Source organism: Carassius auratus, chromosome 4, assembly GCF_003368295.1.
Source record: "Carassius auratus strain Wakin chromosome 4, ASM336829v1, whole genome shotgun sequence".
In the NCBI taxonomy this organism is placed as follows: Eukaryota; Metazoa; Chordata; class Actinopteri; order Cypriniformes; family Cyprinidae; genus Carassius; species Carassius auratus.
In genome coordinates this window covers 27396313-27415167 of record NC_039246.1, presented here as the reverse complement: position 1 = coordinate 27415167, position 18855 = coordinate 27396313, and the positions used below count along the sequence as shown (strand labels likewise).

General features: G+C 34.0%; 2 protein-coding genes across 2 annotated transcripts; one reads left to right on the top strand and one right to left on the bottom strand.

The window, feature by feature from the left end:
* The first annotated feature begins 1887 nt into the window (after nucleotides 1–1887).
* LOC113064681 (mitochondrial-processing peptidase subunit beta-like) lies at nucleotides 1888–9807 on the top strand. The gene is made up of 13 exons (XM_026235558.1): nucleotides 1888–2017; nucleotides 2276–2392; nucleotides 3500–3586; nucleotides 3667–3796; nucleotides 3875–4073; nucleotides 4863–4942; nucleotides 5039–5145; nucleotides 6322–6465; nucleotides 6543–6703; nucleotides 6774–6859; nucleotides 8671–8759; nucleotides 9390–9465; nucleotides 9635–9807. The coding sequence occupies exons 1-13, from the start codon at nucleotides 1937–1939 to the stop codon at nucleotides 9697–9699; spliced, it is 1422 nt and encodes a 473-aa protein (XP_026091343.1). The 5' UTR covers nucleotides 1888–1936; the 3' UTR covers nucleotides 9700–9807.
* On the bottom strand, nucleotides 9739–18836 carry LOC113064673 (dnaJ homolog subfamily C member 2). The gene is made up of 17 exons (XM_026235551.1): nucleotides 18615–18836; nucleotides 17613–17803; nucleotides 17456–17531; nucleotides 16792–16890; nucleotides 16562–16703; nucleotides 16404–16484; nucleotides 16245–16310; nucleotides 15513–15604; nucleotides 15312–15433; nucleotides 14280–14429; nucleotides 14108–14196; nucleotides 13965–14034; nucleotides 12643–12830; nucleotides 12398–12498; nucleotides 12208–12318; nucleotides 10858–11018; nucleotides 9739–9913 (listed from the first exon to the last, which is right to left on the bottom strand). The coding sequence occupies exons 1-17, from the start codon at nucleotides 18667–18669 to the stop codon at nucleotides 9845–9847; spliced, it is 1863 nt and encodes a 620-aa protein (XP_026091336.1). The 5' UTR covers nucleotides 18670–18836; the 3' UTR covers nucleotides 9739–9844.
* Nucleotides 18837–18855: the final 19 nt, after the last annotated feature.

Here is an 18855-nt window from a genome sequence, read left to right as displayed (position 1 = left end):
GAATATGTGCACAGTGCAAAAATTTTAAATAATGTGAACAGTGCATAAAACAACAATGCTTATTTACCCGTATATACAGGACTGGAAAGGCATGAAAAAGCAAAGTAGATGTTGTGGGAAAAACGTATAAATCGAGTCACTAGAGCAAAGGTTTTCTTCTTGCCATGTTAAAAGTTTAAGGAGAGTTTATGGAAAGGGTAAGGAGAGGATCTTAGACCCCGGGTCGTTAGGAGATCACACGCTCATTTATTAAACACCAATAAACCAGGTGTGTTCCTACAAGCATCTTGGCAGTTACATGGTTAATACACTTATCTGTGGGTACAATTTGCTTCTGAGTTTTTTTTTTTTTAAGTCAAAATGCTATTAATGCTTTGAGAAAATATTTGTTGCCTTCCAATTGAGAGTCAGAATCAGGAAGAGCTATTGCCAAGTGTTTTTACACTCACAACTAATTCATCTTGGTGTCAGGAGCTTGCAGTACAGAAAGTACATACATTTAAAGTATTTATCGCAACTGTGACAAACTACTGTCACACTAGACTCATTAAGACCTGAAAAGACCTTTTTTTATGTCATATTAATTTCCATCAGAACATTCATGTTTGATTATGTATCTTTTATTAATAGTGCCGAACACATTCAAAATTAGAAAGGACAAATGCAAAGCAGTTTCCTGTTATAGCACATTTCATACACAGTGAGAATTCAAAGCGCTCTACATAAACAAGATAACAACAACAACAACAAACCCGTAGTCATAAAGATATGATCATCATGCAAGAACATAATAACCATAGACGTGCAACATTGAAAACAATAATGACTATAATAAGTATGATGGAACAGTTTCAATGATTGTCAGTGATATTTATGCCAGGTGTATTTTTTTTTTTTTTTACTTTTATTCAAAGCTACCATCTGGTAGTCAAATAAGTGAACTGTGAACTTATATTGCTATTTGTATTTTTTGTATCCTATTTTGGTCACTAAATATTCCATGCACTGCATGGCATGATTTATTTGAAAAATTATAATGATCTATCTTCATTTAGAAAATACAGTACATTTTTTGAAACACAAAAAAAAAACATTTATAAACTTTAGTGAACAGTTTTATCCATTATTTGATAAAATAAGTAAATAAATAAATAAACACAAGATAAGTTCACTCATATGACCAGCAGATGGCAGCTCCGAGTAAGAAATACAATATAAACAAAACCCCATTAAAACAAAGATAAAATAACAATATGCCATTTTTAATTTTAATAATTGTATGTGCTTTTTCTTAATTTTTAGTAGATTTTTTATACTATATATGGCTTAATTTTTATTTCAGCTTTAGCTATTTTCCGTTAATAATTTTGGTCCTTACAGCTGCCAAGGCAACATGTATATAATAGCAATTCATCTAGTTTTTAAATATATAATATAGATAAAATGCATCTGGTGGAACTCTTGTTATTTTATCTTGTTGTATATCCAGTAATGATGTCCGTTCACTAACGTTTATAAACATGTCTGCCAAATATTCAATGTATTTTCTCAATTAAAATAATGAGACATAATCTGCGATCCGCACGTTTGCAAAAATATCGAATAAATATCACATAAATAATCTGGCGCATATGTTTTTTTTGTTGTTTTTTTTTTAACTTTGATTCAGAGCTGCCATCTGCTGGTCATATAAGTGAAGTGAAATGATGTAGTTTCATATTTCGCCACAAAAGACGGCGTAAAATGAGAAGATCAAGCGGAGGTGAAGGCTGAAACCATTTTTTCATGTGACCTAAATTTTATAATATATAATTATTAATAATAATAATTATAAAAAGGGTATTAGTCTGTGGCGAAAGCACGTTGAAAAACGCATGACGTAAACGTACTTCTGTCCAATCCGAACGCGTCTCTTCAACTGCGTCATTCAAGCAGCATGGCGGCGTCCGTGCATCGTTTCGGCGCAGCGGGGAGACACTTTATAAAGAATTTATTGAACACAAGAACCATTAACAGGGTGAGAGATTACACATACATCATTAATATCATTTAGAAATAACAAAATATTGAAAATCATTTCCTGGCAATCAAATAAAACAGTCGGGGTGAGACTGGCGTGGTCTCAGTGATGAAAATGTATATGATAATATGGCAGTATGACTATGCGAAAACATTTGATTTTATTAGCACTCAAAGTCGTAGATTTACCTATTATATGCTGCGGAGTAAATCATGGTTATGTCGCATGATTTAAAGCGTGATGTCTGTGTTTCAGACCAGATCCACTCAGGCTGTCAGTCACGTGGTTTTAAATGTACCTGAGACAAAGGTCACGACCCTTGAGAACGGACTCCGAGTGGCTTCTGAAGACTCTGGCCTGTCCACATGCACGGTAAGTTTACATCAAAATCGGCTTGATTTGTTTGATTTCAGGTGGCTGAGTATCCAACATTAAAATTAAGGTGACTGAAATTCGTGTTGGGGTCTCGTCCTCTTTTTGACATAATGTGGGAGGTTTCCACACACCTATGTCTGAAATAATGATAACATAATGTATTTATTTTATCGTATATCATAGTAGAGTCACATCTTAATATGCCAAGTGAGTTTTGTATTTTTGTGCAGAATCAAATGCAAATTAACAACAAATATAGGTGCAATACAGCTAAGCAATGCATCCCAATGAAATTTAATAACACATTTTTACATGGTGTTTGTATCAAAATGTGTTATGCAATGTGATGAACAACAATAATTTTACCTCCTTCTTCCCAGAGGTATTTTAGCATCATGTCGTCATATAAAGGTAGTAGTTTTGTTAATTTTATTAGTTTGAAGATTTTTATTTATGCTTAATTTATTATATTTCCACTTTTATTTTCCATTTTGGTGTTTTAACTTGGTTATCCAAGGCAACATTTCAAATTTTCAAGTTTTCATTTAATAATTTTATTAAGGCGTTATTTAATTATTTTTAAATATTAATATTATTTTTATTTTTTTTATTGGCAATATTTCTAATATTGCTTTTCACTTAATTTTATTTAAACCTTATTTAATCAACTAAATATTTGAATAGTTTTAGTAGAGGCTAATAATAATAAACATGCATTTTCATTTATTTGAAAATGCATTTTCTTTAGAGCATCTGAATAAAAATGTTAGCAGAAATTATAGCTAGATACACTTAAATTTGTATTATTGTTTTATTACAGAATACAAACGTGCAGTGAAATGAAAACCTCATTAGCTCCAAACTGTGCATTAAAAACAGCTGATATTAATATTAACTAATAAAAAAAATGTATGTGATAAAATAAGTAATGAAAAATCTGTAATAATAATAAACAAATTAACAAAGCAGAATTGTGAAAAAAAGTTCTGTTAGAGGAAGTAAATGATTACAGAATTCAGATAAACCACACTTATTTCTATTGAGATGATTGGATGAAATGACCCCATTTTCCTAAATTTCCCTTATTCTGGTCACATGATGCAGGTTGGTCTATGGATTGATGCTGGAAGCCGGTATGAAAATGAGCGCAATAATGGTACAGCCCACTTCCTGGAGCACATGGCTTTCAAGGTACGAGAAACGATTCGAAATATGTCTGAATATCAAAACAATGGAGTGTAGAAAGCATCAGATCTGTGGCTGTGTTTCAGGGCACCAGGAAGAGGTCTCAGCTGGACCTGGAGCTTGAGATCGAGAACATGGGAGCTCACCTGAACGCCTACACTTCCAGAGAGCAGACGGTGTACTACGCCAAAGCGTTCTCCAAAGATCTGCCCAGAGGTAAGCCAGCAGACATGAACTCATCATGACGGGCAGAACGGCATTATGGGTGTGCTGTAAATGCATCTCTTTTGGCAGCGGTGGAAATCCTGGCGGACATCATTCAGAACAGCACGCTGGGAGAGGCCGAGATCGAGCGCGAGCGTGGCGTCATTCTCCGAGAGATGCAGGAAGTGGAGACCAACCTGCAGGAAGTGGTGTTTGATTACCTGCACGCTACAGCCTATCAGGACACGCCTCTCGGGAGAACCATCCTGGGGCCTACGGAGAACATCAAGTACGTGTCACTCATTTACAGTCCTGCTGTCCTCTGTTAAAACACCAAAGATGAACAGGGACAGAAAAAATAGAAATGATTAATCATGGTACGTTAGGACATGTGTTTCATGTTTTCTTAAATGTTATGTTAAATGATGCTAATCCATCTATCTGAATATGCACTAATTTCCATAGATTTTCAGAACATAAAGGTAGATTAAAAATTCTTGTTTCATTTTGTTGATAGTTTTTTTTTTTTTTTGTAACTTAAGTATTACTATTATTATTTTTAAATGAGTAATTTCAAAGCTTTAAACTTTTGTCTAGTTGCCAAGGCAAGATTTTTTTATTTTCAAGATTTTCATCTAATTGTATTTGTATAATTTCAATTAATAATTTTTTTCTTGATAGTTTTAGGGTTAGAAAATGTTAGTATTTTAAGAACAGAGATCTGATTTTTTATGACAAATTGGCAACAAAAAATTTTTTTTTTTTTTTTTTTTGTGATTTGTTAATTTTATCATTTTTTTATATATATTTATATATATATATATATCAATCCACTAATTTATTGATTTACTTATTATTAAGTATATAACTTATACTTATTCAAATGTACAAATGAGGCTTTGTATTTATCAAATCTACAGATGCATTTAGATAAAATGTAATGAACTCTTATGTGTGTATTTTGGATGTTTCCTTTCCACTCTGAATGTTATAAAAGCAAAGTTTAGCAATGATTGAGAAAAAAAGACAAAAAAAAACCTAATGTAGTGTCTTGCCTTAACCTTTTGATGTTCTGCAGAACTATAAATCGAGGGGATCTGGTGGAATACATCACAACACACTACAAAGGGCCACGGATTGTGTTAGCTGCAGCCGGAGGTAAAGCAGCATCACTTCCTTGGTTCGATTCGTTAGATCTGTTACTGGCTCAGAATTGGACCATTAATACTCCAGCACTGTTTCTCTGTCGTTCAGGAGTGTCACACAGTGAGCTCATTGATTTGGCCAAATTTCATTTCGGAAAGCTGCCCGCCAGATACAGCGGAGAGGCTTTACTGCCCTGCCACTTCACCGGCAGCGAGGTGAACACAACACAGATCCAGTTCATTACACACACACACACACGATGCTCAAAATGAGTTATGATAGACAGCACTTAAGAGTCATTCCTCTCTTTGTGTTCTGTGACAGTTTCTGAGACTACTATTGTAAGTGTATTATTGTGAATACAACTTTATGTATTGAGCGATGATTAGTAAACTGCTTTAATTGCAGCATTTAAATTTACTGCAGTGCCACTTTTCAAAGCAGTTTTAGTGTGTCTCATTAAGCCCCGCCTTTCTGAAAAGCCAAGTTTGCTCTGATTGGTCAGCTGGCCCAGGCACATACAGGACCCCTTTAAAGTGTGGTTCAAGGTTCAGGTTAAAAATTTATTTTATGTTGTTTACATTATTAGAGTTAAAGGATTTTACAAGATTCCATTATGTGCTTTTGTTAAATATTGAAGTTTATTTTTACCTCAGTATTAGTTTTTACTTCCATGTAGTAATTTTAATGCTTAGCTTCACCATCTTAAACCTAATTCAGTTAGTTGCCAACGCAACATTTCTAATTAAGTTTTGTATTTCAGCCTTAATTCAGTTAACAAATGTTTTTAATAGTTTTTGTTAATTACGATAATCCTGCTTTCTTACAGCCTGTTGTTGAAAATGCATGTCATTAGAGCAATGTTTTAAGTTTCCTTAAATGTTTTGTTTGAATATACAAATGATTATATAATTATTATATGCACTAATTTGCATACATTCCCAAAACATAAATCTGAACATTGGATCAAACAGGCTCAAATGCTTTTTATTTTTACAGAGGGAACTTTTTTTTCGAATTTTTTTTTTTTTTTTTTTTTAAATGCCATGTCTGAATATAGAAAGCATATATTTATTATTTGTACTAATTTGCATATATTTCCAGTACACAAATCTGAACACTATATAAAACCAGGCTCAAATTCTTGTTTTATTTTGTTGCAGAGAGGGAGTTGTGTGCTTTTGTCAATTTAGTTTTTACAAATCTTACTATTTACGTTTATTTTCATTAATAAAAAGAAATAACGGCAGGACTACAAACGAGGCAGTAGTTTTCTGTTGGAAAAATGAGCTCACTTTATTCATCACATGCACAATCAAACCTGCTGAATGAAGCGGTAAAACAGCCACTTCAGAAGAATTACCTGGAGTTGTGCTCTTGATTCCTCACAGATCCGTGTGCGAGATGATAAGATGCCTCTGGCTCATATAGCCATCGCTGTGGAGGCCGTCGGCTGGTCGCATCCGGACACCATCCCGCTCATGGTGGCCAATACACTCATCGGGAACTGGGATCGCTCGCTCGGCAGCGGGATGGTGGGAAGCACTTTCACTAAACCATTCAACTAAAAAAGACCCAAATCCCAAACTAACCACACCTTGTTTTCCATCAGAACTTGTCCAGTAAGCTGGCACAGATGGCGTGTCAGGGGAACCTGTGCCACAGCTTCCAGTCCTTCAACACCTGCTACACCGACACGGGTCTGTGGGGGCTTTACATGGTGTGTGAAGCAGGGACCGTCAGCGACATGATGCGCTTCACACAGCTGGAGTGGTGAGAGCTTCACGTTCACTGCGCTTCCGTCGAGCTGAAAGATGAGCAGCTAACACCTGGTTTTCTTTAGGATGTCTCTGTGTACGAGTGTGACTGAAAGTGAGGTGAACCGAGCCAAAAACCTGCTGAGGACAAACATGCTGCTTCACCTGGACGGTAAGAGCAGGAACACGCGATGAACAGGATTTAGGAAGGAAATAAGGACCTTTTAAAGACAATTGCAATTGTAAATACAACTTCCAATAGATTTTAAGATAATTTTTTTATTTATTTTACAGACACCCCGCAAACTGAAAAGCTAGAATATGGAAATAATTAGTACTGAATCTTCTGCAAAAAGTGTTTTTGTCTTGTTTTTTTTTTTTGTGCAAATGTCTTAAAAATTCTTAAAGGGGGGGTGAAATGCTATAGTTTTTTACACTGTTAAAGAGTTGGATTCCCATGCTAAACATGGACAAAGTTTCAAAAAGTAAGTTGTACGTTTCAAGGAGTATTTCTGTTCCAAAAATACTCCTTCCGGTTTGTCACAAGTTTCGGAAAGTTTTTTTGGAGTATGGCTCTGTGTGACGTTAGATGGAGCGGAATTTCCTTATATGGGTCCTGAGGCACTTCTGCCGGAAGAGCGCACGCTCCCGTATAGCAGAGCGAGAGACATTCACTGATCAGAGCGAGAGCGTCGAGAAATGTCACAAAAGAAGTGTGTTTTTGGTTGCCAGGGCAAGACAACCCTGCACAGATTACCAAAGAAAAAACAGCATTAAGGGACCAGTGGATGGAGTTTATTTTTACAGAGCATCAACGGAGTTGTGCAAGTATTTGTGTTTGTTCCCCTGCATTTCGAAGATGCTTGTTTTAAAAACAAGGCCCAGTGTTGACGACGGATTTGCGTATCATTTATTTCTTAAGGATGATGCAATCCCAACGAAAAAGGGTCACGATCGTGTGTTGGAACCACAGGCGGTGAGTAAAACTGCTTCAAATATCTCTGTGTTGTTAACTTAGCTATCGGCGCGTGAGCACATCAAGTAAACAACATGTGATGTTGTCATCAAACTGCACTTTCCACATGTACAGCTTAAAAAAAAAAAAAAAAAAAGACGACAAAGTGGAACTTAGTCATTTTCCAAAACCGCTAAGCAAATATATACAGTTTCAGTACATACCACATAGAGACTGATTGCTGATGCTGCTCTTGTTAAATTTCAGCCTCTGGATCTGATTCTGGATCATAAATATACGGCTGAATCTGACTGTTAGCCATGGTTTGTTTTGGATGTTTTTTTCCTCACGGTAATGTCACAGCTTCCAAGCGCTCTCAACCCAAAAGCTCCGCCCACACGTCACGTCTCCAGCCGGTCGTGTTTTTCCGGGAAAAATCGGTACAGACTATCTTTCTCTTATGAATATAATAAAACTAAAGACTTTTTGGATTTATGAAGGATGCAGTACTACTCTATAGGTACTCAAGATTAACAGGATATTGAGTGAAAACGAGCATTTCACCCCCCCTTTAAAGAGAAGTGAAAATTATATACAAAAAAAAATTTAGTTTTGTGAATTTGTCATTAAAAAAGGAGAAATACCCGCCAAAGGAGTGATGAAACTAAAACTTGTATAAAAACGTTTCTCTTAATTAAGTTTAAGTATACATTCTCAAAGTTTCATAAGATTTCTTCATTTTGCATCTTAAGTAAATGTATCATGAGTTACAGATGTTTTGCAGTGGAAAACAAGCCAAAATACTGTATATATATATATATATATATATATATATATATATATATATATATATATATATATATAATTATTATTTTTTTTTTTTTGCAGTGAATGCTAAATTTAATTGGTAACTTTACAAATGTAAGACTTTTAACTTGAATTTAAGACCTTCATTTGTGAAAGGGCGATTTAAGATTAAGACCTGCAGAAACCCAATCAATCTCTTCTGTTGTTGTTGTCTTGTGTAGGATCCACTCCCATCTGTGAGGACATCGGCCGGCAGATGCTGTGTTACAGCCGCAGGATTCCTCTGCACGAGCTGGAGGCCAGAATAGATGTGAGTAACATACAAGCTGACCTTAGACCTGATATCTGAGCCACATTCAACGGCTGGTCATCTATTGCTTTATTCAGACAGTTACTGTTTCTCACTGGTGTGACTGTAAAATTAATTTGTGTAAAGTTCGTGCATGCAACTTTGTAAGGTGGGCAAGTGAAATTATGATCCTGCAAACATGTTATGAGGTCAGACTGTGATCTGTAAAAATAATTTCTTTAATTATAATTAATTTAAGAATAGAAAAGAAATATAAACTACTTGAAAAATAGGAAAACTGACATGCTTTGGCTTAATGATCTTGCATTTGCGCTGTCTTCAGTTTTCTCTCTTAAATGATGGATATTATAAAATATGGAAATTAGCAGAAATAAGAATGCAAACTTTTTTTACATTTACATAAGGTAGATATTGGGCTTAACTACTTTCTTGACTGGAAAAATTAATTTTCCAAGCCTTAATATTAATGTATATCATATTTTAAAATGACTGCATTATTATTAGTGGAAAGAAAAACAGGATTCGGACAGCAATAAAAAAAAATCACAGACTCACTCCTGTAAATGTAGAAATGACCTTCTGTCCACATGACAAGGGCTTTAGTCTGAATGCTGCTGCTTCTTCTCTCAGGCCATAGACGCCACAACCATCAAAGACGTGTGTATGAAATACATCTTTAATAAAGCTCCTGCTATAGCAGCCGTTGGTGAGTATTCATATTTTCTCTGTAATTTCTGCTATTTTCTAAGCTCTGGTCCTGGAGTGTCTTCATAACTAAACGCACCTGCCTGAACTCATCACTCCAGGACCTGAAAGAGAGCAGAGCGACAGGAAACGCTGCTTTCAGGCTGATAACCAGATACCTATGATTTCAGGTCCGATCGAGCAGCTCCCGGACTATAACGGCATCTGCAGCGGCATGCATTGGTTACGGACGTGAGGAGGTGTAGCATTAACAGTTACGAAAACAAGAGAATTTAATGTTTGCTTTTTTCATGTTTATTTTATTATAAAATAAAGAACAACACAATAAAGTTAAAAGACCATGGTGTGTGCGTGTGTTTTCTTTCCCTGCAGCACGTTTTTCATTTCTTGTTTTTAGCGGTGACCTGCTCCTGGGCAGCTTTCTTAGCCTTTATCATCTCCACCAGCTCCTGCAGAAACACCGAGAGAGAGAAGCACATCGACAGCTGTTACACACATTATTATAAGAAGATTTTTTTTAGTTCATTTTTTGTTATTGTTAGTAACAACACTAAACATTTTTTTTTTTTCTTTCATTAATTACATGGCACCATTTAAATCTACATTAATCCGCATGCATTGTAATAAATGTGTGTGTTATGGATATAAAATTTACACTTATTTTAATTAAGATTTTACATATTGTTAAAATATTTACTTAAATGTATTACCTTGTTCAAAATTCTAGTTTATTAATCAGCCTGCATTATATTAAATTTTATTAGCATAATTTCGGTATTTGTAAATATTGATATTTATAAAATAAATTACTTTGCATCTCATTCTTAATTCTACCTTATTAATCAGCTTGCATTATAGCTATTATAGACATAATATTAATGATATTAATTTATATAATTAAGATGTTTATTATTATTTAAACAGATGTAAAAGTGTATAATATATAAATAAATGTGGTAAATTTAATATTACTCTAGAATTTTAAATAATTAAGATAATAATTTGTATTATTTAGAAAACTATTACTTCACACCTTATTCCAGTTCTACCTTAATATGTTATTTAAAGTTTTGTCATTATTACTTGGATATTACAGGGAACAAATAAAGTTATTACAATTATATTAATAATAATTGTTTTTTATTGTTAGTATAATAATTATTACTAATTTATATATACTAAATATATAATTGACAACTTATTCTAATTCTACCTTTTTAATATTTGTTATTGCTCATTTCATGGTTCTGCACATTAATTCTTGGGCAATGCTGTACGTAAACAATTATGCCAAAATATTCTGTTGGATTAAGAAAAGACCCTATAGTGTGTGTGTGTGTGTGTGTTACAAAGCCTGTCAGTTTTTGATGAATATCGATGCAGAAGATCATACCTTGTATCTCTTCATGCAGTCTTTCTTGGAGCGTCCGGGCACAGCGTCCGAGATCTTCTCCCAGCGCTCCGGCGTGTTCACCGGGAACGTCTTCAGCGCCTGCTCCAGAAGCTTCTGCTCCTCTGTGGTCCAGGGTGAGGAGTTGGACTCGGCGCTAACAGCTGGAGGAAACATTTGGATGAGTGACTGTGTTCAGAACAGGACTGTTTTTGTGCTTCTCTCAAATATTTGCTTGCTGGTTATTTATTAAGAAAACATTTAATTTTAATTTGGAATTTGCGTTATCTTGCATTGGTAAGAAATCTCCTTTTATGGCTGCGGTAGCCAGATGAAAGTGATTAAATCCCACAATCAACACATTTTCTGCCCAGTGGTTTCCTTTAAATACCCAACCTGGCGACCATTCATGTGTTCCTGTGGCTCATTGTGTTTGCAAACGCAAAAGGTGGTGGGTTCAATTCTCATGGAACACACATACTGTTAAAAAAAATGTATTGCCTGAATAAGTCACTTTGGATTAAAGCATCTGCTAAATGCATAAATGTAAATTTAAATACATGCACTCTCTCCATGTTACAGAAAAAGCAAAAGTGCTGATAAGCCAAAATCACTGGCAGAATTTTGTTTTTCTTAAAAATCAAACTTTAATACAAAAAAAACAACAACAACAAAATGTATATCTATATATATTTGTATGTATTTATTATTCATTTTATTTTATATAATAAAATAATTGTGTCATTTACTGCTCAAATAAGTGTAATACAGCCAGTTTTGTTTTCATTCCCATTAATCAGCTTGCATTATAATAAAAGAGTCACAGAAGTGATAACCCCCAATATTATTAAAATTAAGGTATTTTTAATTTATTAATAGTAATATTGTTTTTAAAAAAGAAAAGAGATCTTATTTTATTAATTACTTGGCACCTTATTGAAATTCAACTTTATTAACCAGCTAACATCATTATAAAAGTTAGTTCTAAAAAGCAATATTAATACTATAATTAATATTAATAATATTATTATTTGTTCTGTGTAACAATGCTTTGGCAATCATCTTGCATTAAAATAAGTAAAATCTATAAATAAATCTGGGTTATGAATATTATAACAATACTTATTAATAATATGATTAATATTAAGAATTGTAATATAAATCATGTAAAAAAATAATTTATTAAAATTAAAAATAAAAATTATAAAAAAAAAAGTAAATAATAAATATATATAGATATATAGATAGATATATTGAGAAAATATTAATTTATTTTAAATTTATTATTATTTATTTGCAAGCTTTTTCTAATTCTACCTCATCAATACTCATGAAAAGTATCATGTGACTTACCATCGAATCTCTCTGATGGCGCAGCGTTGTCTACCGTCTGAGGAACAACTGAATGCTCCTTCCTGAACTTCTCAAAGGCCTTTCGGTTGATCTCATCTTTCTGGTGAGGATCTGCCATCAAGAAACCGAGAAAATTAGCCGTACAACTTCAATCTAGCGTACATTATCAAGCCAAACCGCGGTTACGTACCCAGCTTCTGCAGTGTTTTAGCTTTATTGATGACGTCTTTGGCCGTTCTCTTCACGCCGCTGCTGGAGTGCTGGTTCATGTAGCTGGCGATCACCTCCCATCTGTCCAATCACAGCACACCTCAGTCAGTTTGTTTATTTGTTTGCTAATGCAATGCTCTACCACTGAGCCACAGGAACATGGAATCACTTCCTTCGATTCCACGGAAACACTGTAACATCTGAATGGTTTGCATGGAGACTCACCTGGCGTTGGTTCCGGCGGGAAACAGGTTGACGGCTTTGATGAGCAGCTGCAGATCTTCCTCGTTCCAGCCTCTGTTATTGGCTCCTCCTCCTCCTCCTGCGCTGGTGTGCTCCGCCCCTCGCGCTGCCTGCTGCGCCTGCATCTCCGCCTCCTTCTCCTTCTGCATCTGAACGTTCACCTCCTGCACCTGCAACCGCAGAAACAAATCCTCAGAGCAACTACAGGACCCTTCAGAAGTTTGGGCTCGGCAGGGACTTCTTTTAAATGCATGCAAATTGATCAAACACAGCAGGAAAGTTGCTAAAAAGATCAGAAAATATATATATTAATAATTATTATTATTAAATGACTAATTACTTTAATATTTGTTTTTGTAATTGTAACATCTTTACTAATAATTATAAGATGTATTTTTATCTATATTAAAAAATAAATGTTCTTTTGAACTTTCTATTCATCAAAGTAATCCTAAAAAAAAAACACAACCATGTTTTCCAAATAATAATAATAACAACTAATTATATTAAATAATTTTAGTAATTGTAATTCATTACTAATAATTATCATAGGCATTTTTGCTGTTCTTTTGCACTTAAAAATACAATATATGTCTTTTTTTTAAATCACAATTTCCACAAAAATATTAAGATGTATATGTATTATACAAATATTATTAATATATGTTTATACTGTTTATTTTTAAAATGCTAATATAATTTTATTCAAATATTTTTATTAATATTACTTGCCAATTTATTCTAAATCTACCTTAATATTTGTTATTGCTTTATTTATTTGTTTGTCATTATTTGTAACGTAATAATGCTTTGGTATAATAAGAGTGTATGTATTATAATATTTATTAATATAAATAAAAATAATATTAAGATTTGTCTATATAATTAATGATAATGGTAAATTATAAGTATTAGTATTATTATTTATAATTCTAATAAATGCTGTTCTTTTAAACTTTCTATTTATCTAAAAATAAAACAAAACGTATAGCAGTTTCCACAAAAATATCGGATCTATTATCTGTTAAAATAATCCGAATGATTTCTGTAGATCATGTGACACTGAAGACTGTAAAATTCAGCTTTACATTACAGGAATAAATTACACTTTACTTTATATTCACAGAAAACGGTTATCTAAAATTTGTATAATATTAGACAAATAAATTTGAACTATTTTTGATCAAATAAAAATGCAGCCTTGGTGAAAACAAGGGACTTCTTTTAAAAATCATACAGACCCCAAACGTTTGCATACATGCACAGATTTACAGCTTAAAGCAAACGGTGTCTGTGTTTCTCACCTGTTTCTCCAGAGCTGCTTTACTCTGCTCTTTATTCCCCGAGGCCAGCGCTTCATTCAGCATCTGCAAACTACAAATCAAACCAAAACTCAATATTTCTCCCACGTGCAGCTGAGTTCAGAGAATCAACTCACAATAATCACCTGGTCAGCTCCAAGCGGTCGCAGAGCTTCTCCACCTCCTCCATCATCCTGACGCCGTCGGCTTCATTGTCTGTGAAGTAGCTGTGAGTCTGAGAGAAGAAGCAGAGAGACAGAGATGAGGATGAGAAGCTCTCGGAGCTGAATGTGTGAGATGATGTGGAGGGTCTCCTGCCTTGCAGGTCGTCCTGAGCTTCTGCCGTTCTTTCTTGATAGCTTTCTTCTGGACTTCTTTCTCTTTCTTGGCCTGCTGTGCTGCCTGTCGCGCCGCCTCTTCCTCCTTCTCCCTCTGCATCCGCGCCGCTGCCTCCTCTTCCTGACGCGCCTGCACACATAAAACAGAGAGACAGCCGCGTATGACTATATATACCACAGATTAAAGTGACTTAAGATCATTGTAATGACTATAATTAGTATATATATTATGTACCTGTAGAGCTTGACTGTATAATTAAGTGATACTTTATTTATTTGTCCTTTATTTAACCAGGTAAAACAATCCGAGATTAAAAATCTCTTTTACAAAAGTGACGTGGAAACACTGATACTGCAGCGTTTAGTCAAAAAGCACAACAGGATAATTGGGGGAAAAAAGAAAATGTAGTTCCATTAACAGAAAATAACAATAACAAAAAAAAACAGGCACAGCTTTTGATTGATGGGCAAATAAACTGGCATTAAAAAAAAAAAAAGTTTAAATAATACAATAATATAAATTATATATGTTAATTATAATATAACAATCATGATACATAATAAAATCTATAAAATATATACATTTTGTTGTGCATTATCATTTGTATTAGCTTTTTTTTTTACATTCCTGTAGTTTTTTTTTTTTTTTTTTATTAATTTTTAATTTTGTTTTGGTTGATTTGTACATCAACTTAAACTTAATTAAAATTACAAATACTGCTTTGGCATCTAGAAACTTTATTTTATTTCACTTAAGCTTTATTATATATATTTATTTTTAGTTATTAATTTCTTTCCAAAAATATTAAAACATACAATATATTGGCAATGTAATAAAGTTACAATATAAAAAATGTATCCCCTTCAAACAAATACAATACAAAAAATATATTACATTTGCAATATACAAAATAATTATTTATTCTAATTTATAGATCGATAGATAGATAGATAGAGAGAGATAGAGAGAGATAGATAGATGATAGATAGAGATAGAGAGATCGATCCTGACCCGCTCTTTCTCCTCCTGCTCTCGTTTCTTCGCATCAGCTTTGGCCTTCTTCTCCGACTCTTTCCTGGCTTTCTCCTCCTCTTTGAATTTCTTTATTCGTGGGTCGCAGTTGTAGGCCGTGTCTGCAGCACACACACACACACACACTCACACAGACGCTCACAGTGACATCATGTTCCTCGTGTCTCATCCCAAACTTACCGACGAGTGTCCGTATCCTGTTCATCTCTTCCTTCTTCCTCTGAGCTCGAGAGGCTCGGTTCTGTTTCTCAATCCACCTCCTCTCATCTCGACTGATCGCAAAATCACACACAAACACCACAAAAAGGAAACAGTTATTGTAAATGGAAAATATTATAGTTTTAAATCGGTTAAATGTGTTCACTGTCATTTTTACTGAATCCTTTCTTTTTTAGTTTTAATGAAGTTCAAAAATCATTAATTTTAATAAACTGTTTCTCTTTTCAGATTAATTTTAATTTATTAAATCAAATGCTACAAATAGAAAAGTGTTATTTTAGTGTTCATTTCTTTATATTTTGAAGTGGTTTCATCTGTATATTTTCAGTTTTTACAATTATTAAAGTTTAATTTTGTTGTAAAAGTAATTTTTATTGAATCTTTTCTTTTTTAGTTTTAATGAAGTTCAAAAATCGTTCATTTTAATAAGTTGTTTATGTTTTCAGATAAATTTTAATGAATTAAATCCAATGGCACAAAGTAGAAAAGTGTTTTATAGTTTGAATTGGTTTCATCTGAATATTTTCTGTTTTCAGAATCTTTAAGTTAAATTTTGTTTCATTAACTTTTTTTTTTTTTTTACTCAAATTCTATAAAAAATTGGCAACTAGGATTTTTATGGTTTAGTTTGTCACCTTTAATAACCACATGCAGTAATAGTAAAAATTTTACAAAATACAAAGCATTATTTACCATTCAGCTTTTTCCTTTTCCTCTTCATCTAAATATGAAAATTCCCTCCACGAGTCAAAGTTGTACCTTCAGAAACAAACGAGAAAAAAAATATTATTATTTTTTTCTTCCAGCATTAGTTTGCCTCAAAATCTATGAATAAATCTGATATTTACTTACCAAAAGGAATAGAAATTATCTACATCTTCAAAAGACGCGTCCATGCTTCCCAGACTCGGGACGTGTTTTTTCACAGTCCACCTGATTGAGAGAAACACAGCAGTGTGATCTCCAGCACTGAACCTGAATCCTCTGAATGAGTCTTGTGAGGCGTTTACCTGCTGTTCCTCTCAAACACCGGCGCAAACACCTCGAAGAAGTTTTCTTTGCCTTCTGCTTTTGAAGGAACCATGTTGTCAAACGTGGGATCCACGCTGTCAAACGCTCTCCGCTTCACCGGATCCGACAGCATCTCCATTGCTGAAGGCAGCACACCAGAGAACATAAAGGACCTCTCGTATGCACAAACCCCTTTATTTCACTTATAATGAAGCAATAAGGTCCCAACCTTTTGTTATGCAAGTGAAATAATCATTATCTCCCTCCACAATCTGCTCTCCTGCTGCTTTCCTCTTGTCCGGGTGATGTTTGAGGACCATGGCTTTATCTGTGGAGAACAACTGCACGTTACTGCGAAATACTCTTTACCACTTTAAAGAGCTCTCCGAAGCTCCATTCATTACGCAGTAAAAAAATCTGTAAATATTGTTACATTTAAAATAGCAGTTTTCTTTGTGAATATCTGTTGAAATGTAATTTATTTCTGTGATCAAAGATACATTTTCAGCATCATTACTGCAGTCTTCAGTGTCACATGATCTTCAGAAATCATTCTGATATGCTGATTTGTTGCTCAAGAAACATTTGTGATTATTATACAGTAGCAATGTTAGTAGCAATGTTAAAAATTTGTTGAATATTTTAATTTAGAAATATATATTTTCAGGATTCAATGATGAATAGAAAGAACAAAAGAACAGCATTTATTTGAAATATAAATCTTTTTTAACATTGTCAATGTATTTACTGTCACTTTTGATACTTTTGAAAGTATTTTGATCAAGTATTTTTGATAAAATAAAAGCAGCCTTAATGTGCAGAATTGACATACAAAAAAAACTATTAACCATTATTGTACAAAGATTTTGAAACACACAAAAAGTCAAACTTACGAGCAGCTTTGATCTGTTTCTGAGTTGCTTTGTAGCGGATGTGTGCGAGACCTAAAACAGCGTAGTGATCTTGGTTCTGTAAAGTCAAGAGAAGCATGTCAGTGCATTCAGTTCGGAGTCTCACGGCTCTGACACAGACACACATCTCTACACACACCTTCCAGTCTTTGGGGTCCAGTGTCTTCAGCATGGGATACTCCTCCAGCTGCAGCTCCTCGTCCTCCTCTTCCTCAGACAGCTCCTCCTCTTCCTCCAGCTCTTGAAACGAGGCAGACACATTTCTACTCCTGCGTTTCAGAAACGCCTCGAACCAGCGACCCACCGGCTCAAACTGAACCTGCTCCGAAGCTTAGACCAAGACACAAAGCAAACACCCATTGCATAAACAGTATTTCCTTGTATGGTAAAAAAAAAAAAGATCAAGGTCATTTTAATACATAAATTATGTTCATTTTATATAGCACTTTATTTATTTAATTTTATTACTTATAATTTCAAGCTATTTTTAATCACCCTAACATATAACAATGTTAAAATTATGAATAAATATTATTATTTATAAAACAAACACACACACACACACACACACACACACACACATATATATATATATATATATATATATATATATATATAAATGAGAATAATCAAGCAGCACTTCTGTTTTCAACAATTTTTAACAAAAATGTATTAGAAATGTTTTATTCTTTTAACAAAATAATTACTGTTATTACTTTATTTTTTTACTTATTATTTATAGTTAACTTTCCCACCCCAACATTTAGAAATTTAAATAATAAATATTAGTATTAATAATGTTTTTTATATAGATCAAAAAATAGTACAGTATCTGCCACATAACACTTAAAAAAAAAAAAAATCACACCCATCATTATTGTGTAAAGAGAGTCCATCTTTTTTTTTTCATTCTATTTTGAGAGCGTTTTAAACAAAACGTATCTTTACGTAAATTAAAATCAGTCAGGTCTGGTGACTGAAAGGGTGATCCTTTGTTTCTACTGTGTCTATATTAATCTCAGTTTGAGATTATTAATTTCAGCGATAGAACATGGCAACACAATATGTGACTATGAGAAATATCTCCAGTATAATGTGTGATGTGTCCAGATCTGCTGTGTCTCATTACTGTGACACTCACCGGAGACCGCGTTATAAAGCGCTGTAAGCTGCCCGTCTGACGCCTCCTTCAGCATCTTCACGAGTTCACACACACGGACGACCTAAAGAGATCGCATTAGCGTGAAAGATTGGCTTGAGTCAGGGATTCTTAAACCGCTGTTTCGCTCGGGTCTTTCAGATCCACATGGGCCCCGCAAAACTGTCCGTCTGCCGGGAATCTGTGTTACACTCACAGCCTTCCGGCGCGCTGCAGCTCGATG

Excerpts from the sequence above, each read along its gene's own strand:
- LOC113064673 (XM_026235551.1), bottom strand. The coding sequence starts at position 18,669 with ATGCTGAAGGAGGCGTCAGACGGGCAGCTTACAGCGCTTTATAACGCG. Across the intron at positions 17,532-17,612 it reads TGGACCCCAAAGACTGGAAG|AACCAAGATCACTACGCTGT; the intron begins GTGTGTGTAGAG and ends TTGACTTTACAG. Across the intron at positions 16,891-17,455 it reads GAAACAGATCAAAGCTGCTC|ATAAAGCCATGGTCCTCAAA; the intron begins GTAAGTTTGACT and ends TGTTCTCCACAG.
- LOC113064681 (XM_026235558.1), top strand. The coding sequence starts at position 1,937 with ATGGCGGCGTCCGTGCATCGTTTCGGCGCAGCGGGGAGACACTTTATA. Across the intron at positions 3,797-3,874 it reads CTCCAAAGATCTGCCCAGAG|CGGTGGAAATCCTGGCGGAC; the intron begins GTAAGCCAGCAG and ends CTCTTTTGGCAG. Across the intron at positions 6,466-6,542 it reads GCTCGCTCGGCAGCGGGATG|AACTTGTCCAGTAAGCTGGC; the intron begins GTGGGAAGCACT and ends GTTTTCCATCAG.